The sequence below is a fragment of the Parus major genome, chromosome 3 (assembly GCF_001522545.3).
Source record: "Parus major isolate Abel chromosome 3, Parus_major1.1, whole genome shotgun sequence".
NCBI lineage: Eukaryota > Metazoa > Chordata > Aves > Passeriformes > Paridae > Parus > Parus major.
The window spans coordinates 10847661-10874717 of NC_031770.1; the positions used below are offsets into that span (position 1 = coordinate 10847661).

At 50.1% G+C, this 27057-nt stretch overlaps 3 protein-coding genes and 1 long non-coding RNA gene across 5 annotated transcripts; 2 read left to right on the forward strand and 2 right to left on the reverse strand.

Moving 5' to 3' along the window:
• Window positions 1-59: 59 nt before the first annotated feature.
• Window positions 60-2292, forward strand: GINS1 (GINS complex subunit 1). Of its 2 annotated transcripts, XM_015620908.2 has the most exons (7): window positions 60-162; window positions 233-297; window positions 387-482; window positions 754-844; window positions 1030-1146; window positions 1518-1592; window positions 1841-2292. In XM_015620908.2, exons 1-7 carry the CDS (start codon window positions 88-90, stop codon window positions 1907-1909), a joined length of 588 nt encoding a protein of 195 aa, XP_015476394.1. In that variant the 5' UTR covers window positions 60-87; the 3' UTR covers window positions 1910-2292. The 2 variants fall into 2 exon arrangements, with proteins under 2 accessions (XP_015476394.1, XP_015476395.1); XM_015620909.2 differs by lacking the exon at window positions 387-482.
• A 752-nt stretch (window positions 2293-3044) lies between these two features.
• On the reverse strand, window positions 3045-3848 carry LOC107201535. Its single transcript, XR_001520243.2, has 2 exons — window positions 3769-3848; window positions 3045-3676 (listed from the first exon to the last, which is right to left on the reverse strand). It is a non-coding gene; the product is annotated as an uncharacterized LOC107201535 (long non-coding RNA).
• LOC117244183 (ninein-like protein) lies at window positions 3488-18952 on the reverse strand. The gene is made up of 14 exons (XM_033513318.1): window positions 17991-18952; window positions 16599-16782; window positions 16227-16363; window positions 16006-16143; window positions 15608-15746; window positions 14407-14517; window positions 13792-13881; window positions 13329-13337; window positions 11652-11748; window positions 11037-11104; window positions 5758-6009; window positions 4543-4755; window positions 3769-3885; window positions 3488-3676 (listed from the first exon to the last, which is right to left on the reverse strand). The coding sequence occupies exons 3-14, from the start codon at window positions 16292-16294 to the stop codon at window positions 3488-3490; spliced, it is 1491 nt and encodes a 496-aa protein (XP_033369209.1). The 5' UTR covers window positions 16295-16363; window positions 16599-16782; window positions 17991-18952.
• A 56-nt stretch (window positions 18953-19008) lies between these two features.
• On the forward strand, window positions 19009-25628 carry EIF4A3 (eukaryotic translation initiation factor 4A3). Its single transcript, XM_015620907.1, has 12 exons — window positions 19009-19229; window positions 19418-19490; window positions 20200-20266; window positions 21115-21177; window positions 21614-21746; window positions 22424-22504; window positions 22804-22945; window positions 23709-23847; window positions 24287-24402; window positions 25004-25111; window positions 25191-25318; window positions 25444-25628. Exons 1-12 carry the CDS (start codon window positions 19064-19066, stop codon window positions 25458-25460), a joined length of 1233 nt encoding a protein of 410 aa, XP_015476393.1. The 5' UTR covers window positions 19009-19063; the 3' UTR covers window positions 25461-25628.
• Window positions 25629-27057: the final 1429 nt, after the last annotated feature.

Consider the following 27057-nt stretch of genomic DNA (forward strand, 5'->3'; position numbering starts at 1 on the left):
CCCTCGCTTCCCATTGGCTGCGGGCGGGCTCACCCCTGCCGCCATTGGCTGGTGCGCGGGCGGGTTTCCCGCGCGCGGCCGGGCGCGATGGCGGCGGAGCGGGGCTTGGAGCTGGTGCGGGAGCTGCACCGCGCCGCCGGCGGGCACCTCCCGCCCTTCCGGGTGAGCACCGGCAACACCGGGGTGGGCCCCGCCGCCGGCCCGCTCCCACTGACTGTGCCCGCTGTTGCAGACGGAGGAGATGCGGCAGGCGCTGGAGGAGATGCGGGCGCTGTACGAGCGGAACCAGGCCGACGTGTGAGTTGGGCGTCGCGCACAGCACGGGCGGTGCTCCCCGGCCCGCAGCTCTCCTCCTACTCCTCTTTCCCCTTCCCCTCATCCCCCAGGTCCGAAGCGAAGTCGGGACGGACGGACCTGATTTTCCTCATCCGGTTCCGGCACTGCTGCCTGCTCCGGAACCAGCGCTGTCTCCTGGCGTACCTGTGAGTGCGGGCGGCGCCGCCCTGGGCTCAGCCCTGCCGGCACACGGTCCCCAGGGACAGCGTGCTGGGACTCTCGGGCCGAGCAGGTGGCTTTTCCGCAGGCAGCTGTGGAGCTGGTTCTCCTTGTGTTCATTGCTGATATCACCACAAAGAGAAGGCTCTGCTTCCTCCTGCTCTTTAGAAGTTTAGATTGCTGGATATGGGTGTTCTGGGGATGTTGCCAGCGTTGACCTCAGCAGAGGCGGTGGGTTTGCCCCATTTGTTCCCCTAGGTATGACCGGTTGCTCCGGATCCGAGCTCTGAGGTGGGAGTACGGCAGCGTTCTGCCCAACACCATCCAGTTCCACATGTCAGCTGAGGAAGTGAGTCAGCCCCGTTTCAAACTCTTCTCTTTCCACATATTCTGATACAGAATCTCCTGCTGGATTATTTAGTACGATCAAAATAGGGTAGTCTTCCCCTCCTATAGGCATGACATTCAACATATCATATGTGAATAGTTGTGTGTATTCATTGTCTGTGGGTACAGCTGTGTTAATGCCCACAGGTGGAGTGGTTCAACCAGTACAAAAAGTCTCTGGCTACCTACATGAGGTCAGTAGGAGGAGAGGAGGGCCTGGACCTCACACAGGACATCAAACCTCCTAAAAGCCTGTACATTGAAGTAAGTGCAAGATCCTGGTTTCTGTCTATGAATAAACATTTTCCTGACTATCTCTTTCCAAGCGTTTCATCCCCATCCCAAGTCAGTTCATCAAGAAAAACCTTTCAGAGTTCCAAAGCTTTCACAGGTTTCTGTGTTTTACTCTGCCTGCCAGCATTTTACTCCTACTGAGAGCACAAAGTATGTTGAGAGATGGCATTTCTAGTTTGTGCTGGGGTGAGTTACCCAGCAAGAGGTTTCTGCAGCTTTTTGCAGAAACTTAACTAATTACAGCAATCAGAAACCATGTTCCCATGCTAAGGACTGTTACCTGCAGGGGGTGGTTGTGTTTTTTCATTGGACTCTTCCAGAGCTGTGTTTCCACTTGGCAGGTGCGGTGTTTAAGAGACCATGGGGAATTTGAGATTGAAGATGGCACTACCATCCTGTTGAAGAAGAACAGCCAGGTACAGCAGGGGTGTGGTCTGTTCTCTTCCATCCCTTTCACTCCCATGACATCCCCCTGCTCATGCTGGCCTTGCAGCATGTCCCAGTCCCTGCACACACAGCTCCTTGCTGTCTGCGTGGTCCAGAGTGCAGCTCTGCCTGATCTGGTACCATGAGGTGCTGGATGTGCAGCACAACAAACAGAGCTGGTTGTGGGCAGCAGCAAATCCAACCAATTCAAGGAGGGTTTTTCTGTGTTTGTGTGCAGCACTTTTTACCCCGCTGGAAATGCGAGCAGTTGATCAGACAAGGAATCCTGGAGCATGTCCTGTCCTAAAGGTGCAGGACAAGAGGGACAGCTCTTGCTTGGAGGCCTGCCCACGATGGGGACTGAACTCTGGTGTGTGCAGGACTTCTGACACCTCAGTATTTCTGCAGTGGCATCCTGCCACTCCTCATAACAGCCTTTGAAGCCTTAAAACCACAGCTCTTCATGAGCAAAGGGTGCATGCTGGTAATGTAGCAATCCTGGCAATCCAGGATAGCAGGGGGGCATTATCCAAGCCCCACAGGTACAACCAAGGTTTGTGAATACATTTTGGTTTGTTCAAGAGTAGTTCTTTGTTCACACAGTGTATGTGGAAGTAAGACACCGAGTGACTGGGCTCTAGAAGCCAGGAAAACTCCATAGTTGCAAAATAAAGAACTCCTTCAGCCTCAGTCTCTTGAGTTTTTAAGAGTTAATGTGATGTTCATTCAGCACTCTGATCTGCCTCTCCAGCCAAACCCATCCTGACCCTGCAGTGTGATGGTTATTTAAGTATCTCACTGCAACTGCTCTTCCAAGTGCCAGCTAAGGCTGCACAAGGTTCTTTCCAGGATTAGACATGAAGCTTAGTCCACATCAGAGTCCCATAAATGTTTCTTGACGTGCTGTGTGAATGATCACTGAAGTCTGGGTCACAGGCCTGGGTTTTTCCCAGTGTGCTTGGTCTATGCCTCTGTTCCTCTGAAGAATCTTTTATCCCAGAGCAGTGTCTGGCAGGGCCTATGGGCTGTTTGGAGTTGGGGTGGGAAAGGGAGCAGAGGGTTTTAAGGATTCTGGTTAGCACAAAACCAGAACAAGGCTGAAGAGCTGCTTTCTCTGTCTGGATCTGCTAATGGAGCTGCTCAGCTCTTGCACTTTGCCTGGGAAAGCACTCACAAAAACATTAGCCCTAGGTAAGACTAGAGGTTTGCTTAGCCCCCATCTCAGACTGGAGCCAAAAAAGCAAACAGCTGGGGAAGAAGGCAGGAACAGGATAAATACCTGGGGCATTACAGCATTGCTCTGTCCTGCTCACTGCAGAGGCAACAATCTGGTTGGTTTTGGATCCTAGGCTCAGGCTTTAGGAGGAGCTGCTGGGAATAAATGTTCAGCAGCAGCTGGGGAAGGTTACTGAAATACAGAGCAGACTGGGGATGGCAGGAGGTGCTGTAACATTACAAACATTACCAACATTTTAATGCCACAATTCAGCTCTCCTGCTTGGAGTGAGCCAGGCACAGGGGCCTGCAAGCCCTTCTGCCCTGGCTTTCAAGATGTAACTGTGGCTCCAACATCAGCCTTATGCAGAGAGCAAGCACCTGCATCACCAGCAAACACTGCCAAAGAAAATCCTGTGAGATGGCTGCCCAGAGACAGACATGACAAAACAGCACACTGCCACAGAAAGGCACGAAGGCTGCTGCTTTCAGTTGGAAAATTCAGCTATCCACAGGACCAATTTCCACAAAAAGGACTCTAGGCTCCCCATTTGCTATTTTCTGCACAGGAAAATCCTGGCAAGACCAGAGAGGACAAGGCTGATTTCCCAACCCATACCTCCCATTCTGCACCAGACCAGCCCCAGACAGGACCACTGCACATGTCCCATCACCCACTCAGAGATGCTGGTGTGATTTTTCCAATAAGCTGCTTCAGAGCTGAGGCTTGTTCCTCCAACAGCTGGTTCTTCTCCTCCATGGTCTTTTGCTTCAGCTCAGCAGCCTGCAGGGCCATTGCAAACCTCCTGTTTTCTCCACGGAGCTCTTCAATCAATAGTTTGTTCCTGGAGATTTGGGCCTAAAGCAGGGACAGGAGGCTTCAGGTTCAGCATCCCATTCAGGGGTACCAGATGGGCAGGGAGACACAACACCAGCCCCTCTTGCACTCACCTGGGCATCTCTGAGCTGAGCTGCCCTCTCTGCCAGCACAGCTTCAGCATTCCTCAGACTCTGTTCCAGCCCCTCTGCCTGCTCCACAGCTGCCTGCAGCAGCTGCTCGTGTTCCTCCTGCAGTGGCAAAGAAAGCCTGTCTTTAGGGTTTCCCAGCACTATCCTGGCTTCTGGCAATCCTGGACTGTACATTTCCCCAGGGCCCTTTTTCATGGACCCTCACACTCCTTGAGGCAGAGCAGGGGGGACTCATCAGAGGTGCAGATACAAAGAGCAGTGGGACAGATGTCTAGAGCAGTACAACCTTTCCTAGGTCTGCACCCAACCAGTTTTAAGACAAGGCACAGAATTTCCAGCAATGTTTTCTATAAAAGTAAGCCATTGGCCTCCCCTCTCCCAGCCATGTCCAGGAAAGCTCAGGGAGAGAAAAAGTCTCCTTGGATTCAGTCTTTGTGCCTGCTCATTATAATTCTTTAGGTTATAATTTTCCCAATCTTTGCCCAGAAGACAAACTCACAAAAACTCAAGACCTGATTGCTCAGTGCCCTAGAGATAAATCCACCTCTTTGAGTGCAGGGTGGTGACTGGAGGATTCATGAATTAAAAGTTGCAGCTGAATTTGAAGGTAGGCACATTTTCCATGTGGGTTCTTTATATCTAGCATCTTCTACCCAAACCTCTGGTGGCTTCAATCACAGCTGCCTTCCAGGTTGCCAGGCCAGCAGTGTCCCCTTCACAGTACCCTTAACAGAGCTCCTGTAACTCCCTGCTTACCTGGGTCCTGACCAGCTGCCTGCATGTTTGCTCAGCCTGCTGCTGGAGGCTCTCCTGGAGCTGCTGAGTCTTGCACTGTTCCTCTCTCAAGATGTTTTCCAGCTGCTCAAACTGCTTCTTCGGCACCATGTTGTTTATCTGGGCCTTGGCCTGCTGCAACTGCAGAGCGTGCTGGGCCTGGGCCAGGCTCAGGCTTGCTTTGGCTTCCAAAAGCTGTAACAGAAAGGTTGACAGCTGGTTACAGCTTTGAGCCAACAACGGGGCAGACCCAGGCTGTGTTTTGGGGGAGAGGAGAGGTTAGATAATGCCCTCAGCTCTCCCCCCAGCATGGGCGCAGCAGAGCTGCAGGACCATGGGAGTGGTGCTCACTGGGAAGCCTGCAAAGCAAGGAATTGAGAGCTGCAGGAGAAGAAACAGAGCCCCTTTGCTGAGAGATGCTCCCCTTGCCCAGTAATGAGGAGCAGAAGTTGCTGGAGGGATTCTCTGGCTGGAAATCCCAGCACCAAGGGCCACGAGAGCAAGAGATTGAGGGGGCTGCTCCTCTGGGTTCTTGGATACATCCCAGGCTAGCTGTGATGTACTAAATGTCCTGTACTACATGTCCTCTGCTTCCTGTCTCCAGCAAAGGGCAAACCTGGTACTGGGAAGCAGGTCTGGCCCAACTTTGCGCTAGGGAATGGCTGGCATGGATAAGCTGTACTTTGGAAAGCCAGTCCCCAGGTTAGAATGCAGGAGAGGGATATTAACACGTTGGAAGATTTCTCACATTGGCTTTCCTCTCTCTGTCCTAGTGATCCAAGTTACTTTGCTCTGACCACCTCATTTCCCATCCCTCAACAAGCCTTGTCTGGCTGCTGTCATCCCAACCCCTTATCCAGTTCTACCACTCTTCCAGCTCCTCTGTCAGCTGAGCCATGGGGAACCACAGCTCCTGACACCCCTGTGTGAGCCACCTCCACTCAGCCTCTATCCCATCTGCCCAGCCAGCCTGCACAGGACAAGGATAGAGGGAATAGTCCAGGGGCAGCTGCAAGCAAGGACTTGTTCCCATCTGCACCTGAACTGGCTTCAGCCATATCTGAGCAGGAGGGAGAACCCTTTCTCCCCACAAAGAGGAAGAGGACAACTTTTTTCTGACTGGAGAGGGTGTCCAGGCAGGACAATACCAACATCAGAGACCACTCAGCAGTCTGCCACCGAATGAAAGACACACACCTTTTCCTGTGAGGCCTGGAGCTGCTGTTGGAGCAGCTCCATCTCCATCCAACATGCTGCATGCCTCTGGTGGTGCTCCAGCCTTGCAGCAATCTCTGCTCCTCCAAGCCACTCAGCCTCCAGAGGCCTCTGGCTCTGCAGCTGGGCAGTGCCAGGGCCATCTCTGTGACCAGCCTTGTGCTCAGGGGGTTCACAGCCCAGCTGATGCCTCTTGACATTGGGGTGAGAGAGCTCCTCCTTGTCCTTCTCACTCTGGAAAAGGTTGAGGGAAAAAAAAAACAAAACAGATCATGCACAAGTGGCTTGGAGTGGGAACACATGCAATAAAGACTGACTGGGCCATGTGGGTTTGAGACTGGGAGTGAGAGAAATCTCAGGGAGAAAGAGTGAAAGTAATGAAAACCATTAAAGACTTTCCCCTTCTGTAAGACTCTCAGTAGCTTTTGTCACGCAAGTTCTCACTGCTTTACAAGTTATAAGATGAAGCTGGTCCCTCAAAGCAAGACTGGGTTTGAATGTTCAAAACTAACATTTTTGTTCTCCTCTCTGAACACGTGCATTTTTTGCCCTAAATCCTTGAGCCAAGAGCCTGGCAGTTGGGGTTAGTGGCTTCTTACCAATGCTGTTAACTCTGCTATTTCAGCCAGCTCCTCCACCTTCTCTCTACCCAACTCACTCCTGTTTTTCCTGCTGGGAAGAGGGATAGGATCAGCTTCAAGACAAGAGAGCAGCAAAGCACAGCCCCACAGAGGAGAGCCCTGTTTTGGGTAGTCCCACATCTGGTTTTGGCCCACAACAGGAAGCAAAGCCAAGCCAAAACAGATATGGCCCTGAATTGATTCAGGAGTGAGTCGGGTGTCTGCCCCAGCAGGTGACTCAGCCCAGCCCAGGGCAGACAGCCTGGGGACATCCGAAGTCCTGCAATGCTGTCAGAGGCCTAAAAATCAAGGGATGAAGAACAATGCGAGGGATATTTTAGCAGATTGGGATCATCCACACCAGAAACCTGTCTCTCCCCAGATTTATGGCTCAGTGTGTGACCCCAGCACCTACCTAAAGCTTCCTAAGGAAGCAATCCGTCCCATGTTAACTCTTCAGCAAGCTGTTCTCCAGCAGCTAGCACAGGGAGACAGCAGAGTGAGAAAACCATGCACATCCCCTGTTTACTCTGACATTCTGAGCTGGCTCCCTGACCTTTTCCAATCTGGTTCCCAAAGAGAGCAAGGACTAAAAACTGAGAAAAAACCCTTCCCATGACTCAGGCAAAACATGTGGGGACAATCAAGAGACAACACTAGAGAAGGAGCAGGTCTTCAAGGGAATGGAAATAAAGGGGAATAAGGACAAAGAGCATCAGACTGAATTTATGTGGCTTCCAGGTGGCTAAAATTATTTTGCAGTCCTGTGGATACAAAGTGATTTGATTCATCAAAACACACCAAGACTTCATTACAGGCTAACAGGTGGTGAGGCCAACCCCTCAACTGCAATAAAGCCAGATTTGGAAAAACCAGCTTGTTCATGAGACCTCTGTGATTTTACAGTGCTGGACACAACAGCTGTGACCCCAAATCCGAGGTGGCCTCATTATCCTTCCACTTCTCTTGGTACTGCCAGTCTCCCAGGAGGCCATGGACACCGGCACTTGTGGGAATGAAGCTTAGTCCTGTGTTAGACAGTCCTATCCTATAACTGCTGCTAAACACCAGAGCCTTATAGGACCCAAATTCCTCAAGGGAAGGTGCAGGATAACAGACCATCCATCCTGGCAGGGAGGACAGCATTGCAGTCTGTGTGCCTGTGGCACACAAAGGAGCTGTGTGAGGAAGTTCTTCCTCTCTTCTTGAAGCACAAGGACAGTCCAAGGGCTATGTGGTGTTTGCTCACCTCAGTGCAGCTGCTTTCCACATTTTACATCGGAATTCACATGCTGTGCTTCCTGTAGCATCTCCAAGGTCCATGTACAAGGCAGAGGAGATGAATGGGTAGTCAGCCACAACCACAGGAGCACATCCCAGCTCCCTGACCATGCTCCCACAGTCAATAAATACACAACACAGCTTTTGCATTTATCTACATGTGCTCAGTAATATTTATTAATTGGAAGTATCCTAGTTCATTGCCCATTTCATGTGAGCAGCAGAACAAAGCTGCTGTTAGAACATCCAAGAGAACATAGCTGCTGTTACAGCGTTCATCAGCCTTGTGTCTCACAAGGCATCTGCTTCTTGTTTGCAGCAGCATGTTAGTTCTTCAAATTACCTTTGCACTCAAACCTGACACTCTCTTGAGCTTTGGGTTCATTTTCCAACTACTGCATGACATCTTTGAGCTGCATCAGCTCCTGTGTCAATCTGTTCCTCTTCAGCTCTGTTTTAACAGTCTGAATGTCAGGTTTTCCCCTATGCTGTTACACCACTCTGTCTCCCAGAGCTTTTTGCCTTCTCTTCTTGCCCTGCAGGTCAGATCTGTGTCCTGAGATGTCTGCTCTTTGGAGGCATGTAACTGTGCTGTCTCTGCCTCCTTCCCAAGAACATCCCCTTGTCTATCAAGATTCCATTTCTCCCTGAAATGCTTTCCCTTCAGCTCCAGCTTGTAGATTGACAGGCCATTTGTTACATCTGCACTGCTTGCACTGGTGTGTCCTTCCTTCAGTGTTGAAGTGGCAACAGAAGATTTTGGTCCACCTGCTCAACTGAGCCTTAGGGGATCAGCTCCTTTTCCCCCAGAGGACAACTCTCCAGACACCTTGTCCCTTTTAACACCAGAGCCCACAGCTTCACTGTCTCTGCATTACTCCCATTTCACCCTGCTGCCTTTTTAATCTTTTTATACCTAACAGCCAGCATTTCACATGGCTTGGCTTATTCATCATTTAACCTTTTCTTACAACTTGAGCTGCCTCTGCTTCCACAGAGACTTGTCTTTTTTTCTTCTGCTTCCACTACTGCTTCTCATGGGTGCCCCGCTCTTGTAGGCCTCACCTTGGAGCCTTTATTGTTGGGAAATCACCTCCTCTCACACCAATGTTGCTCCAATAAAGCTTCACAGCTGTCCTCATGCTGGCATTCATTCCATGACAGCTCTTGGTTATGCTCAACCTCCGCATCTTTCCTAAAGATAAAACAATTTTCCTGACCTGGGTTTGATATCACAGCTTGAAAAGCTCAGCCAGCCTCTCAATGTATATTTGCTGGAGATGCAATACAAAGGGGTTTTTATGTTGCAAAGTCAAGACAATTTGTTAAACTTCACAGAAAGTTCACACACCTTTTGCTTTCTCAGACTCACGCCCATCACATCTTTTCCAGCACCTCTGAAAGCTCCCCACTGCAGTCAGTCCATCTGCCATTCACCAGAGATAAAATAGTTTAAATGCCTTGTATTCCTGTTATTTAGGTTTGTTTCCCCTTCTACCACAGACTTCAGCCAAATCACTTTCTTTCTCCTTCACCTACCCCATATCTCAGCCCTAAAACAGGGATAATGACCTAGCAAAATCCTCTGCTTGCATATTGCCAAGGGGAACACTGCTCCTGAGGGAGACACAGCAGGGCACAGGCAGGAGGAAGAGAGGATAAACAGTTTTTCAGTGACAACCTCTCTCTTTCACAAGCCAGTCTCTTTTACCTGTATGAAGAACTTTAAGACATTTTTCACTGCTTTTAAGATGGCAAGCTGTGATTATTTAGCAAGTAGAGAGGCAGGTTTGCTGAAGGACCAAGAAAGATATAATAAGAAAACACTAACAAAGGCCCTTTTATATCTCTCACTATTTTAAGGTACAGTCTTTGGTGAGCACTGCTGCTAACACAACCTTGTAGAACATTCAGAGAAACTTAGAGTCTTGAAATAAAAGCACTCACTTAAGGGGAGTTTAGATGTTTCACTTCTAACAACTGCAGCCCTGCAATTCTGCCCAGATTTTCTTCCAGATTAAAACAGCTCTCCATCCCTGTGAAAAATCAGCCCAGACTATGCTGGTATGAGCAGCAGACACATCCCTAATCTCCTCCTTAGTCCCAGAAAGAGAACAGTGCCAGACCTCAGGCTCAGTTTGTCCCTGTGCTGCCTCTATTTCTTCTCTGTCCTGGTCCAGCTGCTACCCTGGATTTGCAACTGTTTCTTCAAGATCTCTGTTCTGGTCTTCCATCTTGCACATCTCAGCCTTGGAGCTTTCCTCACTGTCCTTCCTCTCCCTCTCAAAGTTTTTCCACATTAACTCTATTTCTTCCTCATTAATAGTTTATCTGTTGGAAGGAGATGGGATTGGGATATTAGCACCACACTCCTGAGAGCTTTCCTCTCCTCCAATAGCTCCAATTGAGATTGATCCATTGGTCCCACTCAACAGGGGACTCTCTTCAGGCATTCTGGTCCCTGCTGAACTTAGGGCAACAGTCAGTCTCATGCAGCAGTCTCTAACAAGCAGAAAACAGTGGGTCCCATTTCTTACCAGCAAGCAGCATAGTTCTCCCCATTCTTGTTTGCAAGGAACCCCAGAGAGGAGAAGGGAGAGGCCACTGCTCCTCATATCCCTTCCTCTACTGCAGGGTGGTTCCTTGTCAGGATGTGGTGGTGAGAAGCTGCTGCTCCCCACAACTCCCCTGTGAACAGAAACTCCAGGATCTGATGTGCACAAAGGCAGGCAGAAGAGCTGTAGGCAGTTTTGTGCTCCTTGAACTGTTCTGTCACCAGTGTGGCAATTTAGGATTTTCTCTTGCAGTGCTGCAACACAAAACCCAGCAAGCATCACTGACCTCTCAGTTCAGCAGCAAAAGGAGTAAATGTGGAAACTGAGGCCTCTCCCAGGAGCATTCATGGCTGTCTGAAGAGGAGGACAGTGGGCTCACACCCTCACCTCAGAGCAAGCAGGTTAGAAGTGTGCAGCAAGCCAAGGGTGACAGGGCTCTGATACAGCCCCTACCATCAGGAGACACCTGGCTGCTTCTCCTCTTGGTCCTATCCCTGCTTTTACTGTGCCAGCAATGCTGAGTGATCTCTGGTTCCTCACAAGACCTACACAAACACTTCACGAGGTGACAGTGATTTCCACAGAGCCTTTGGCCAGCCAGTGAGGCAAAGGCTCCAAACCCTCCTACCAGCTAAGATAGGCTGGAGAAGCACATGAAATAACCCCACATGAGTGATGAGGTACCATGCTGCTCCCCAGCCTGAACTCTCTCTCCAGCAACCCTGCTGGAGCAGATGTCTCATCAGTCACACTGTAGCAGTTGTGCTTACCAAGCAGTCAGGACATCTCCCCCCGTGCTACTCACCTCGGTTTCCAGCTGCACCTTCAGGTCCTGCAGCTGTTCTTGGAGCTGCTCCACTGGGAGTGACATTTCTGTAAACACAGAATTAGGAACAAGAAGGCTTGGAGAGGGGTATGATGGCAGAGAGGAGCCCTGTGAGGGTAGGCCTACAAGACAGGACTGATCAGGATGGCTGCAGCTTCATCCAGTCCATACAACCCCAAAAGATGGACATTCCCCATCTATCTGGCAACTAGTCCCAGGGCTGCATCAGCCCTCTTGGCCAGAAGCTTTTATCTAATACTTAACTGGAATTTTCCAACCCACAGTTTGGGCCTACTTCCTCCTTACTGCATTGTTTCCTCAACATCTTCAACACTGAAAATCTGCTAGTTCACCCATAACTGCCTAGTTCACAGGTTCCATCACCAGCTCTCAAGTTGGAAAACCCTCCTCTCCTTCATCTCCCTCCTTCTCACCACCCATCTTCTCCTTCTTCCCTCCCATGGCTGCCCAGTACCAGAAGTGGCAGCAGTAGTTCAGGCACAACAAGCCTCCCCACACCCCCATGCAAACTTGGATCCAGAGGGAACTTTGTTCTTGCTGAGAGGACAGGCACTGAGCCCTTCTGCACGTTACCTGCTGCTGGCAGCCCTCCCTCAGCCCTGCTCTCCTGCAGCTGGAGGCGCAGCCTTTGCAGCTCCCTTCTCAGCGCTCCGTTCTGGTCATACAGCACCTGAAACAAACACTGCTCAGGGCACAGAACAAAGCTCCTGCAGCACCTGAAACAAACACTGCTCAGGACACAGAACAAAGCTCCTGCAGCACCTGAAACAAACACTGCTCAGGACACAGAACAAAGCTCCTGCAGCACCAAGAGCAGGAAGGGCCTCCCCCTGCCCCAGCACAGCTTTCCCAAACAAAGGCAGACATGAGAGAATTTGGAGGAGCCAAAGAAGAAATATAACCCCAGATTTCCAAGACCATCATTACACACTGTGAAGCACAAAGCAACAGCCCCTGAATGCAAAAGCACACAAAACCAGGGGGTCTGCAGACACCTCAGGGGGCTGGGCCTCCTGAGACCCTCCTGACCTAAATAACCATTGATAGAATCCAACACAGAGGAAATATCATGATCTCAGCATGAGCCCAGAGGTTGGGATGGAGATGGGACAAACTCCTGTGCTGGCCAACAAGCACCACTCTATGCACACAAGGCAACCAGCAGGATTCACAGTGAAGCAAGGCCCACAGGCCTCTGGGAGGAAACATTCCCAGGTTGCAGAAGGAATAGAACAAGGTAAGAAGGTGCTGATCCCATGGGAAGCACAGCACGAGGCAGGTCCTGGCTGGTCCCCTGGTGCCAGAGACACCACAAGGCCAGCACAGGAGTTTATCCCATCTCCATCAGTAAGGAGTCCCAGAGCTGAACACCAAGCAATGAGCCACCACACCAGTGCAAAGAGCCACTTCCATGGAGGTGTCTGGAGATGGGCAGCTGCTTGCTTCACTTCACATCCTCCATCCTGTACTGGTAGCAAGAGCATACAAGGCCTACTGCCTTCTGGACTGCCCACTATGAGCTGACATCCAATTACATCCCATATCCTGCCGCCCAGAAAACTGATTTTTTCTGCAAGAGACTATGAACTAGGACACTTCCAATTAATAAATATTACTGAGCAGATGTAGACAAATGCAAACCCAGTTTGTTTCATCTCCATTCTAAACAGGAAAGAGGGGCTGAGAGCATTCAACAAGGGCAAAGGATAAACCCAACTGTGTGCCTTCACAGGGGCAGGTGAAGCCTGAAGGTCAAACCTTTCCACCCATCAGCATTCTCATGGACAGCTCTGGGGCTGCTCAACGGAGGAAAAATTGCAGCACCAAGCATATTCAACCCTCTGGTGCCACCTGGAGCAATGCTGCACTGGATAGTGCTTCAGAATGTTTGCCTTTAATTACAGCTTGGAGAGGTGCTGCCTGATGCATCCACAGGATGGCTTTGCTGAAAGTCTGCATTTCAGCCCTTGCTGAATGACTGTCACTGTCCCTGCTCAGGAGTGCTCCCCAGCCACAGACAGCATCTGGGGACAAATAGGCAATGTGGCAAGCACAGGACTCAAAGAACAGAGCACCCATCACAAGTTAAAGATATACAAGTTAAAAATGGGAGAAGAGAAACAGAGGTTGTGCTCATGCCCCAGAAAGCCCCCAGCTCTGGGAAGGAGCACAGCACCCTGCAGGAGATACAATACACACAGCACCAATTCTTGGACCACACACACACACCAGATATCTGGACTGGCTTACCTTGACTCTCTAGCAGAGTTCAACAGCAACAAGTTTTTTAGGGTTTTTTTAAAGTGGGAGCAAGGGAAAGGAAGGGAAAAACAAAAAGATAGAAGACTTTAGCTGTTAATACGGCTTCCAAATTAGGAGAACAGCTTTCTCCTTGTGCTCAAGAAGAAATCCAACAGAGCCCAGGGTGGTCTGACCTTAACAACAGAGGTACATGGCTCCCTAACAAAACAGTCCATGGCTACAGGCAGGAAGGAATTTATGATCCACCCGTACTCTCTCTCCTGCCAAAATTCTAACAAGGCAAACAACCCATGGAGGGTCTCAGGAGTGAGGAGACAGGACTGTGAGCAAGGTAGGAGGGATCCCTCTGCCCTGTGATCAGGTCTGCCTGTTTCCACTCCCTCAAGCCAAAGTGCCCAACATGTGCAGCAGAGAGCAGCACTGTCACACCAGCAGCGCCACCCGCACATACCTGGCACTGCCGCTCGTACTCCAGCACAATCTCGGCAAAACGCTCGCTCTGCTTCAGGAACTCTGGGCTGTGAGGCTCCCCCTGCTCCAGCTGCACAAGGAAACACTTCTCATCAAGAAAATCATCTCCAAATGGAGAGTCTAAAGCTCTATTAAATGGTGCTACACCCATACATTTATCCCTAAGGGGCCCATCACCTGAGGGATGGGTCAGAAAGAGGAGGAAGAACATTTTTCTCCACATGTAAGACACCAAACTACAGGCAGGCTTTCCTGGCTAACAAGATCACAGACTCACCTCCTTCCCCAGATTTATTTTAGGAGTGGAAGATACTAAAACAAACCCTTTACTTCAATACTAGTGAAAAATAAAACTTTTCTGGAAACCGAACTTTATATAAAGTTTTCCCTTGAAGACTGCAGATTTGTAGAATTCTCTACAACTGGAAACTTTCCTCACACCTTTTTTTTTTCTCCCCCCAACTTCCAGGTTGTCACTAATGTGCAGGAGAGCTCACAAAGGGAGAGACCATAGTGACTGGTACAAAATATGCAAGATCAATTTTTTTATGAATTCCTGAGAAGTTCTTATTTGACTGCAGCAGAGAAAGGTTACCTTATCCTTCACAATGTGGTTGAGTTCTTTTTGCAGCTCCAACACCAGTTCCTCAGAGGCTGCCAGTTTCTCTGCCATCTCTGTGACCTTGTTTTGTAGCTGTGTGTTCTCCTGCAGAGAAAATGGAGATTTCCCTGATGCAGCGGGTCCTGTGATGGCAGGATGGGTTTATCAGCCACAGGTCCTCAGCAGGAAGCTGTTAAACAACTGGCATATCAGCACACCAAACACAGCATAGCTCCCAGGAGACCCTGGGCATGGCCTGGTTTTGGCCAGGACAGGGTTGATTTTTGCAGTAACCAGGAGGAGATGTGGCTAAGGCCCAGATGTTATTCTGTACCACCTCATTCATTGCTGGGGACAGAGGGAAGGCACTCTCTCTCAATTCCAGGGAGAAGGACATGCCTTCCAGAGAAAATGTGGCTGCTCTGCAATGAGCATTTTGCATGTAAATCACCCTCTCATTTGTACACTCTTGTTTATATTGTTGCTGTCACTGGTTGTTTCTTATCTCACTGCTGTTTGCAGTAAATTGCTCTTATCTCAACCCATGGTCTTTGTCTTTTGTGCCTCCAATTCTCTCCAGCCACCAAAAAGCAGGGAGGAGTGAGCAAGTGTGATTTGGAGAGTCTTGGTAGGAGAACTAAACTGGGGAGCACCATTCCTAAACCACAAGAGGACAGCACATTGCCGATACCACATGGGCACATCTCTCCAAAGGACAGGAGACCTTTGCACTAATTTTGCACAATAAGAGCTAGACACAGCCCCACAGGACCATCGCTACCTTTGCTCCCCAAAACTGTGGCTTCCCTCACAGCTAACAAAGGCAGCAAGTCCTGAGCTATCTCCATCTGTACTCCTACACTGAACAGAACTGGGGTAATCCCAGGCATGCAGACACCATCATCTCTGCTTTTGACATGGTCCCTGGCACAATTTTAGCTTTGGTCATTGTGTTTTCAGGTGTTACCAAGGGCCAAACCACTGCCAACAGACAACACAGCAGGTTAGTAATGGCATGGCAAGGTAACAAGCTCTGTGTTTAATGTATATAACAACTGTATGGATGTGGCTGATGATTCTTCTGCATAAAACTCCTTCCCAACAAGAGCAAAATGAACCATCTATATTTGTCACCACCTCTGCTTTGCCACCTCTGAAAGAGCGAAGATGTTTCATCCAAGGCAATTTTACTTACGTTCATCACATGGTTCAATCTCCCTTGCAGGTTGGCCTCTCTGCCCTGGAGGAGCCGTGTATCAGCCTCCAGCTTCGCCTGGTGACTCACTGCTTGCTGCAAAAGCAGCTCTTTTGCCTCTATTTCTGCCTGAAAATTCCTGGGGGAAAAAAGCAGCACAGTTGGGACAGACAGAGAATGATCCTGGATGGCCACAAGGTACAGACACCCCCCTCCCACCATGCACAAAGCAGGAGATGAGAGCTTGGTTGGAAGGATGCTGAGACCATAGGGAGTGGAGAGGGGTCTTCAAGGATTTTCCTGCCACTGACACATTGGCAAAACAAGTGGGAGTTTCAAAAGGGATACCGGGATGTGTAAGCACATTTTCTCCACCCCACCAAAAGAACCCCTCCTACCTGAGCTTGCTCTGGGTGTGCTCAAGGGCGATGTACTGCTCATCCAGCTCCCTGCCCAGCTGCAGGCACTGTCTCTCTGCCTTCTCCAAACTCAGCCTCGCCTTGTCCCTCTCCCTGGCGATCTGCCTCACCTGGGTCCTGCAGACACAGCGAGCAGGGCATGAAGAGACCCCTCAGGCAGCCCACAGAAGGTCCCTCCTCACAGGGAGCAGTGCCCTTACCAGAGGCACTGCAGTTTGTATCTGTAGGAGGTGCCAGCTGCATGCTGGAGGCCACTCCTGGGGACCATGAGTGTGCTGTCCAAAGCTGCAGGCAGCCCTGCCAGGCTCACCTCCTCCTCCGTTCTGCTGCTCCACCTCTGCAGGAACAGCACACATTGAGATCACTTCCTCCCTCTTCTAACAGTTCCAACAGGATTTCTGTTGTTACAACATCTGACCACCCTCCAGCCTTTCAGGGATACCACCCCCATCTCACAGATAAGCCTAGATCACACCCACCCCTGCATTCCACCAGCCTTGGGGTGACCAAACCCATCCTGAACTTGGCTGCAAGAACTTCTCCCACCCCAGGCAGTTGCTCACTTCACCCACCACCACCGATCCAGGCAGAACCAGGGACCCTGAAGATCTCCTCTAAGCTCTTCCAGGGCTCAGGTGGCAATGACAAGTTGAGGCCTGACAAATCCAGTGTCTTTGCTGATGCTAGAGAAGTGATGAGGGCCCGGGTAGCTTGGCCAGAAGGACAGGCTGCTTCCCTGAGCTTTCCCCTCTGGTGCTGAGGAAAAAAACAGCAAGAATAAGTCAGTAGGGCCAAACTGGCAGAAGAAAACTGATGGTTTTCAATACCAAAGGGAAACTTCAGAGACCAAATCAATACTGAAGAACATTTTAGAAACAACCCCAGGTTGCCAGGAGGGAGATGTCCTGAGCTGCCCTCATGGCAGCTACAAGAGCAGGTTTGCAGGCACTGACCATTCAGTTTGGTCTCCCTGCTGACCCATCAACACCCAGCATCCACAGAAAGAGCAGCACTGAAACTTATATCACTTGCAGGGTCTTGTGAAAACTGTCAGATGGGGACTGACAGCCAGCAATTTGTTTGACCAAAGAGCAGAACCCAGAAAGCTGATACAGAACTCACAACATTTCCAAAAGCAGCAATTTTGTACCACGTTTGGAAGAAGCCTGTCTTCAGAGAGCTGTTACCTTAAAGTCTTAGGCCAAAAGAACCTGAAACTATTCTTTTTCCCTTTTTTCACTCAAGATCCTGGATTGAGCTGTCCTGGCTGTCAGGGTAAGCAGAGATTCACTTCCACCCTAGCACATTAACATGGTGTTACTTCAAAAGCAAATGCTTTGCCAGTCCTTGGAACTGACAGCATTAAGAAGTATTTTACATTAAACAAAGAAAACATGGATGAAGCTTGTTCATGCACTAAAAAAAGGACAATCTGTGTCACATGTGAGGTGCAGAGATATCAGCACTTGTGAAGTCAATATTAGAATTGGGGTGATGTTTTTCCTCTGCTAGGATGTGCATCCCTCTCCATCCCATAAAAAGAGGAGGATCAACAGCCCACTTTTGCTCTATATTACAATCCCACACCACCTGGGCAGAGATTGCTCCTACCCAGGCAGTTCCCAAGGGAGCCTTTCAGTCACCATAGAGTGGCTGCAGTACAGACCATATCTAAAAACTGTCTTGCAAGTAAAGAACTCTGCACCCTCAGGTGCCTGACTGATGTCTATGGAATCACCTACTTGTGAAAAGAAGTATCTTGGCCTGAGTTGTTCTCAGTAAATCCTGTTCTTTAGCCTCTTTTTTTTGGGTTGGGGCTTGGCACGGGGAAATGGATGGAGAAACCTTTTAAAGTGTGCTATGTCTGGACTCGTGTCTGGATTCCCTACAGGATCGTTTTAAAACATCAAACGCAAACGAGCTGTCCCGTGTAGGGGATTGGCAATGACTTCATTGCTCCTTACCCAAGGTCAGTGGAAATCACCTCACGGAGCTGCAGATCGAGGCCATCAACCAGGATCCTTTTTACAAACCTCATCCCACGGAGCTGAGGAGTCTTGGCTGCTTAAGAGACACTGACATTCCGTGGAAAACGGGGTTATGCATCCGCGGGGATGCAGAGCCTGCAGCACCGGCCCGGACGGCTCGGTTCGGCCCCGCTCGGCTCAGTTCGGCCCCGCTCGGCTCGGTTCGGTCCCGCTCAGCCTGGTTCGGTTCGGCTCCGCTCACTCGGCTCAGTTCGGCCCCGCTCGGCTCAGTTCGGCCCCGCTCGGCTCAGTTCGGCCCCGCTCGGCTCAGTTCGGCTCCACTCGACTCAGTTCGGCCCCGCCTCCCCCGGCCCTGAGGCCCCGCGCATGCGCAAGCCGCGCGCACATCCCTGTCCAGCTTCCTGGATGCATTTCCTGAGGTGAACTGGGAAGAGCAGTGCCGGGAGGCGGAGGGAGCCGATCCTGCCTCTTTACTCAGCTGTTTCTGGAGTGTTGTGCCCAGTTCTGGGCTCCTCAGGGCAAGAAAGACAAGGAGCTCCTGAAGACAGTCCAGCGGAGGGCTGATGGTGGGACTGGAGCACCTCTCACGAGGAAAGATTGAGGGGCTGGGCCTGTTTAGCCTGGAGATTACTGAGGAGAGCTCGTCAGTACATACAAATATCCCAAAGGCAGGTGCCAAGAGGACGGGGCCGGGCTCTTTCCAGTGGCGCCCAGCGACAGGACGAGGAGCAATGTCCCTAAATTAACCACAAAGTTCCACCTCAGCACGAGGAACAACTTGGTTGCACTGAGCGCGGCAGGGAACTGGAACGGGCTGCCCAGGGAAGGGAGGCCATGGATTCTCCCTCTCCGGAGACATTCCAGACCCAGCTGGGCTGGATGATCTCCAGAGGGCCCTTCCAAGCCCCGGCCGTCCCGTGGTTCCGTGCGCGCGCCCCGGGGCCCCACCCGCGCACGCACGCATCGCTCCCTCCCGCCCCCCGCGCAGGCGCAGTGGCGGCGCAGGGCGCGCGCGGCGGGCGTTGTGCGGCGGCGGCGGCGGCGCGGCCATGGCGGGGTCCGCGGGGTCGGCGGGCGGCTCGGCGCGGAAGCGTCTCATGAAGGAGGAGGACATGACCAAGGTGGAGTTCGAGACGAGCGAGGAGGTGGACGTGACGCCCACCTTCGACACCATGGGCCTGCGGGAGGACCTGCTGCGCGGCATCTACGCCTACGGTGGGCTGCTGGGACGGCGGGGGAAGGGCCGGGGGGCAAGGGACGCGGGCCGGGAGGAGAAGCCGAGGCCAGGGAGCGGCTCGTGGGCCGCGGCACCGCCCGGATGTGGGCCCTGTCGCGCCTGCGCCCTGCGGCCGCCGCCGGCCGGTGGCGGGGCCTGCCCTGACGGTGTCCCTTGGCCCCCGCAGGGTTCGAGAAGCCGTCGGCCATCCAGCAGAGAGCCATCAAGCAGATCATCAAGGGCAGGGACGTGATCGCACAGTGAGTGCGGGCGGGGCGGGAGATGTCGGTCACATTCCCTGCCTTGAGGCCGGGAGCGGGATCGGCCACCCGTGGGCCTGGGCAGGGTGTGAGGAGTGACCTGAAATTGGTGGGATACCGGGACAGGTTGGCGAAAGCTGCTGTGGATATCCCATCCCTGGAAGTGCTCATGGCCAGGGGGGATGGAGCTGGATGTTATTTAATTCCCTTCCAATTCAAACTATTCTGCGTTCAAGCAAAACAGTGGAATTGCCTAACTTGTTGTGATCCTAACAGTGGTTAATGACAAAGTTCATTAGGTTTAGTCACTGTAAAAAAAACACGTCTTAGAGACAAAGAAGGATATTCATCCCACTGAAAAAATCCTTTCTGGTCACTAGTGCAAATTACTAACCTTGCAAATTACATTGGCTTATCTGTCATTTACTTGAAACAAAGTGTATGTGTGGGAGATGGCAGAAGGCTAAAATGCTGGTCTTATAAGGAGAAAACATGCCAGAGCTGGGGACCCTGGAGTGTCCTGTCCCTGATATTTTAGTTCTCAAAGCTGCTTGACAGCAGATCACGCTCTGATCATAGCAAGGCTTTGTTGGCACTGTTGAGTTCTTTGCAAAGGAGGGGTGGGAGAGAGCAGAAGAGAGGAATGTGTTGAAATTGCCTGTGCTTTTTGTCCAGACATCAGAGTATTCACCAAATATCTGTTTCTCAGGTCACAGTCGGGAACAGGGAAGACAGCAACATTCTCCATATCTGTCCTACAATGCCTGGATATACAGGTAATCTCATAGCAGCAGATGCTAAAAATAATTTTTACTAAATCACTGGTCTTCATCATAAGGGTGAATAAATGAAGCTTTACACTGAAATATTTTAATTATGGGCAGTGACCCTCAGACAGAATTCTGACTGAGAACATCACCAGACTCTGTAAAAATTTCACCGTTAAAAGCCAGTCTGGCAAAATAAGTTCAGGTGATGTCTTGTAATCTTAAAGTTGTCTTTAACAGCTGACTGCTCTCACCTGTTAGGGCTAAATTAATCTCTCAGCAAGCAGAATTGTCTTCAGATAGTCTTAGTAACATCATATCTGAACAACTGCCACACATTCAGACATGCACAGAACCAAACCTAGATTTTTGACTGACACCTGTTTGCTTTTTTTCTGCTCAGGGGCATCGTGTCCATCCAATAGGTTTGGGGTATAACTTGGATGTGTAGATGAGGTTGAAGAAAAGGGTGGTTTTCAATGGGCTGGGTTTGTTACTTATCTGTCGCTGTCTGGGGACATAAAAATAAAGGTTGCACATTCTAAGTGGAAAGGACAGCTTTTGCTTTATTTCTGTAAAGTGCTCATGATACTTTTCAAGCTGATACTTCAAAACTTTGTCTCGGAGTGCTTGAGCAGTGCAAGGTGTTTATCTGAACCAAATGTACAGAACTGAACTTGAAATCTGGTTCTATTTTGCAAGAAACATACACACTTTTTTTTTTTTAGCACAAAATTCTGTGATAAATCCTGCAGCTGTGACATTTCACAGCTTTAATTCTGTCAGATCCATCATCTCTTGCACACTTGGCTTTCTGGCCTGTGATTAACTTGGAAGTGATTCCGTGTTTTAACCAGGTTCGCGAGACCCAAGCCTTGATCCTGGCACCAACTCGGGAGCTGGCTGTGCAGATTCAGAAGGTAGGAGCATTTCAATCCCTGTCAGGAAAGCACTGGCAAGGCCTGGGACCAGGGCTCTGGTGTTTCTCTTGCAGAGCTCAAAGCATAGCTTCCACTTTTTCTTTCTGTTCCTGAGAGTAATAACAAAGTGTCATCTGATACAGAGCCGCTTGCTGCTCGGCAGTGTGTTCGTTACTTTGGCAGTCTGAGGTTTTGCACAGCCCTAACTGAATTTGTAAGGGCAGCCCTTCTAAAGCAGTTGTGATCCCTGAGGAACTGAGTTCCCAGTGTTTTAAGGCCTGCTCTTGTGGCAGTTTGGGTAACAGATGTTAAAAAAGTCCCTCTAACTGCTTGTGCTGACCTCTCTTTAAAAAACCCTCAGCATCAGACCAGCGTCTCCACAAATGCAGCCTGGGGAGAGCTGGGGTAATTAATCCATTTCTTTGTATCCACACAGGGGCTTCTCGCCCTGGGAGACTACATGAACGTGCAGTGCCACGCCTGCATCGGGGGCACCAACGTGGGAGAGGATATCCGCAAACTGGATTACGGCCAGCACGTTGTGGCTGGCACTCCAGGCCGGGTGTTTGGTAAGGAAATCGTGGCATTTATTGTAACACTGGTAGTGTAACATTAAGGTGAAGTGTAACAAGGTAACAACTGCTGTTGTGCCTGGAAAAAACTAGAGGAAATCAACAGTGGTGGTGGTGGTTTCATTTTCTTTGTTTATTTTTTACTTTTCATTGTTGAGGTGACTCTTTATGTGGTGGCTTTGAATAAAGGAGAAAGGATTACAGTCCCTGAATCTTCGAGGGGATAGGAGCCAGGCCTACATGAATGCCACAATTAGGCCCACATTTTCTGTGTCCTGGTGGTTGCTCCATCTATGTTAAATCAGGTGCACTTGCAGCTGGTACCTTCTGGTTTCACTGCATGAAGAGTTTAACATTTACTGTTCGTGGCAGTTCACCACAGGGATAGTGTTGGCCTTCAGGCTCACATCTTCTGCGTCTCTGAGAAACTCACAGCCCTTCCACGAGCTCCTGTCACTAGAAGAACCTGAGCTGGTCCCCACAAGTGAAAAAACACAAATGAAAACCTAAAAATTAGGAGCTGCCAAACTGGGCTGATTCTCAAAAAAGTTCACCTGGCATTTTGTATTTCTCACATCTGTCCCTCCTCCTCCAAAATGCCCTGACAGTGGTGGGAGCAGTTTGGGCTCACTTGTTTTCAGAGCATTCTCATCTCACAAAGGGAAATCTTACAGATATGATTCGTCGCAGAAGTCTAAGAACTCGTGCCATCAAAATGCTGGTTTTGGATGAAGCAGATGAAATGCTCAATAAAGGTAAAACATTTGTATCCCTTTTTACTTGCTTTCTCCTTGCCTCTTTGAGATTCCAAGGTGTCCCAGCTAGCAGGCCCATTTCTAAAAGTTAGTTTTGAAAAAGATAGACAATTACAGTTAGTTATAGGCTGTATTGGGTTAAACTACACAACATGCCTTGTCTGATGTTACTGATTCGCACAAAAATGTTCATCCCACAGTATAGACCCAGTGCTGAATTCCAGATCAGACTGTGAAAGAGGAGGATATTTGGCAGAAGGATGTGCTAACTGTTCTGTGTGGCTTGATTTGCACTGCAGGCTTCAAGGAGCAGATTTATGATGTGTACAGGTACCTGCCTCCAGCCACACAGGTGGTTCTGATCAGCGCCACTTTGCCACATGAAATCTTGGAAATGACCAACAAATTCATGACAGACCCCATCCGCATCCTGGTGAAACGGTGAGTGAGTTTCCTTGGACAGGACAGGGGCTCTGAGTTGGGCCAGCCCTGGGCAGTTCACAGTATTCCCTGATTTAAATGTCCAGAGAGTCTCTCATGTTCCTTCTCACCACTCCTGAGTGTCTGCAGATGTGCTCATGTCCTGTTCTCCAGCAGGGGCTGGAATCTTATCTCCCTGACTTTATTCTTGTCCAGTTCTGTGTGCTGCTGCTCAGCCTGGCTGTCCCCTCATTCTCCCCATGGATAACAGTCTCTCCTCATGGAAATCTATCTTTCACACTTAACCAATTCCTGGGCTCTCCCTGAGGATTTTTTAGGCTTCCTATTATGATTTCCTATTACATAGCAGACAAAAACACCCTGTTAGTTTACATCTGGTGGTGTCACAGGTCCTTGTACACTGGAACTTGGGAAGAGTCTCCCTCTTGCCTGAGCTCTTACACTGCCCCACTTAGTGCATTCAAGCTTCTTGAGACTTTCTTCAGTCTCTCTTGTCAAGATGCTGGAATATAAAAATGATGAGGACAGAAACGTTCCCCTTTGGAGCTGTCTGGCTGGAGCAGAGCAGTTCCAGTCTCTGCTCAACAGGTCACATTCAGGCCCTTTCTTAAAGCTGAGTTTTCCTCTCGGGACTTTCTAGAACAACTCAGACTCCATCTGGACCCAGCAACCCACAGCACGTGGGGCAGAGGGGTGGTCTCTGGTGAGGCACACCCAGCTCTTGTAACTGCTGCTCACCTGCTTGTGGTGTTCTTCCCTACAGTGATGAGTTGACCCTCGAAGGAATCAAGCAGTTTTTCGTGGCTGTGGAGAGGGAAGAGTGGAAGTTTGACACCTTGTGTGATCTCTACGACACGCTGACCATCACCCAGGCTGTCATCTTTTGTAACACCAAGAGAAAGGTACAGGGGCCATCAGGGGCATCCTGAGGGTGCCTCAAACAATGCTGGGTTAGTTAAGTGGTCTGGTTGCTCCCCCACTTGGAAATAGTTCAGTAGGACCATGGGTTAAACCTTTGGGAAGTGCCTAACTTAAAACAACGAAGACAAACCTGACAGGAATTGCCTTTTTAGAGAAGTAGGTAAGAATGTGCTCAATCTAATTGTTTGTAATTCCTGGAGCAAAATCACAGTTCCTGAATAAATGCTCTTAATTCCTTTCAGTACTTGAGGAGCCCTGTATCATAGAGCTGATGCTTTAAGGATTATTTACTTCCCTTAGTCTCAGGATGCTCGTGGAAGTGTCTCTCAGTCTATACCAGCTCATCTTGGCAGACATTCTGGAGCACAACCTCTGTGTTTGGCTGTCTGAGCAAAGAGCTGACCCAGGCTGTGTTCACAGGTGGACTGGCTCACAGAGAAGATGAGGGAAGCCAACTTCACAGTTTCATCCATGCATGGGGACATGCCCCAAAAGGAGAGAGAGTCCATCATGAAAGAGTTCAGATCTGGCGCAAGGTAAATGTCCCAGATAGTGTTGCTTACATCAGTGCTGCCTCAGGGCAGGGAAACCCATAATACCTCTCTCTCAAGGCTTTATTCAGCTCAGACTAAGGAGAACTCTGATTTCCATCTATCTCCTGTGGTGCTGAAGGGTTGAGAGAGTGCCACGTTCCAAGGAGGGATGCTCGTACCCCTGGGTATAGAATTAGTCTGTTCTGTTTTGCTGAAGACATTGGGAGTTGCCTCTAAATATTATAAATATGATTAATAAATTATAATAAATATTATTAAGTATAGTAGATTAAATATTATAAAATATAATAAATATTATAAAATATAAATAAAATAATATTTATTTACAATAAAAATTGCCTTTAAAATACGTCATGGAAAAAATGTCTGTGCTCCATCCTCAGTATTTTAAACACACGGGAGCATTATTCCTTCTGAAAGGTCCAAGCTGTGTTGGTCCTGTCTTGACTGAAGTTTGGTGATAGTGCAAGAGACAGCTTTCCATGCAGCCAAAGTGTGTTGTGGGCAGGGGAATAGCAGGGGGTGCTCTGTGCTGGAGCCTGGGGTTCCCAGAGAAGTTCTAACTGTGCCCTTCTCTTTGCAGCCGAGTTCTTATTTCCACAGACGTTTGGGCTCGGGGCCTGGACGTGCCTCAGGTGTCGCTGATCATTAACTACGACCTGCCCAACAACAGAGAACTCTACATACACAGGTAGGCTGGGGCTTCCCACAGGGCACTGCCGCTGGGGAAACTCTTCCTGCAGTGGCTCCATTCCCTCTTCCCTCCGCAGAATCGGCCGCTCGGGCAGGTACGGCCGGAAAGGCGTCGCCATCAACTTTGTGAAGAACGACGACATCCGCATCCTGCGGGACATCGAGCAGTACTACTCCACCCAGATCGACGAGATGCCCATGAACGGTGAGTGCTGCCTGAGCCACCTTCGGGAAGAGCCCGGCAGCAGCGGTGCTGGGCTGTCCCACTGGGCTGTGGCTCTCTGCACAGCCAGTTCATACTGTTAATTCTTTCATTGTCTCTCGTTTCAGTTGCTGATCTTATCTGAAGGTCTGCGTACTACTTGGTACCCTCCAGAATTCTGTTTTGGACCCACCATCCTTTTATCATATTTTTGGTCATGTGTTCTTGAGTTGCGCTGCACTTGGGAACTTGTGTAAATATTGTCTGTACTCCCACCCACGTTTTTCAATAAAAAAAGGAAGTTTGACCATAACCTGTGCTTAATTACTTTAACCCAGTGCAGTAACAGGCAGGGAGTTTTGAGATACTGCCATACTTGGCTAGCATAATGAGACAAAACATTGGACACTCCCGTATCTGGGTTCCTAAAATACAGGGCTTCCTGTTCTGTACCCTTTCGCTATTGTGGTGCCACGCCACCTGATGTACTTTTCGTTTCCTTAACTTAACCTTTAAGGACCAGACATCTACAGGAAAAATCTGTGGCCTGGCCCTAGCATGCTGTTGGAAAACTCAGTTATGAGATAGCCAGAAATTTCCTGCTGGTTACGTCTTTCTGGAGCCAGGGATCACCACACTTACTGCTCCAGATGAGGATTTCCCACCCCAAGGAGCTTGGGCACAGACTTCCTGAACAGGAGGAGTGAGTATCCTGTCTTATCCCCTTCTCTTTCTGCTGCTGTACCTTGTTCCATCTTCCCACTCACCTCTGCTCCTGTGGCTCTGGCACGATGCTGTACTTTGCCAGCTGCAGGATCTTCCATGAATCTTTCCTACCTCGCTCTGCAGTGTCCCTTTGTGAGGCAGGAGTTGGCCAGAGGTCAGTTACAATCTGCTCTGTGCTTTTCCTGCTGCATTCAGCATTCTGCATGCTCGGGGAGGCCAGGGGAAGCAAGGCTTGAGCACACCACAGTTTGTACAGAATTGGATCAGCTCTCAGAACTCCTTTCTGAGTAGCAGCGGAGTAGCCCAGGGTAGAGAAAGCTGCTGTCACCTCCTTTAAAGCCGTGTGAAACTCCTCAGTTCCCTGAACCTGATGTTCTTAACACTACACAGACAGAAGTTGGGAAATACTAAGCTTGTTCTACTGGGAATGCTAATTGCAAGGGGTTGGCCATGGAGGCACTACAGCCTTGTGCCTCCATGTGCCTCCAGCAGCAAGGCTGAGCCAACATTCCCATTGGGCACACACATGGAATTTGCTCACACCGTCCATCCAGCTCAGTGTTCAGCACTGGCACAACAGCACCCTCACCCTGCCCCTCCACCTGCTCACCATGCAGGGCTGTTGGCACCACACACAGGCTCTGGATCTCTCCAGAACTGGGCAAGGAGGCTCAGCTGATCCAGAATCCAGCCTCGGGATCGCCAGTCTGCCCCAGTAATGTTACAGCAGATGGACATGGCCCACCCCTGCACATCCCCACTGTGCCTGCCCTCCTTAGCTGGCCTTGAGACACAAGTCTGCCCTTACCTGGCCCTTGCAGGGTCACACACGAAAATGGAACCCCACAGCCTCCCACTCAGCCCAGACCTTGTCCCTCCAGTTGCCTCGTGTAAATGTGCCCAGCCCAGACCTAGGTCTGCTCTAACACCTGACCCCCAGGCCCCTTACCTCACCTGCTGGCTAAACCCAGCTCGCTGTTCAAGTGACACAACCTCACTCCAGGCTGCTGCCACTC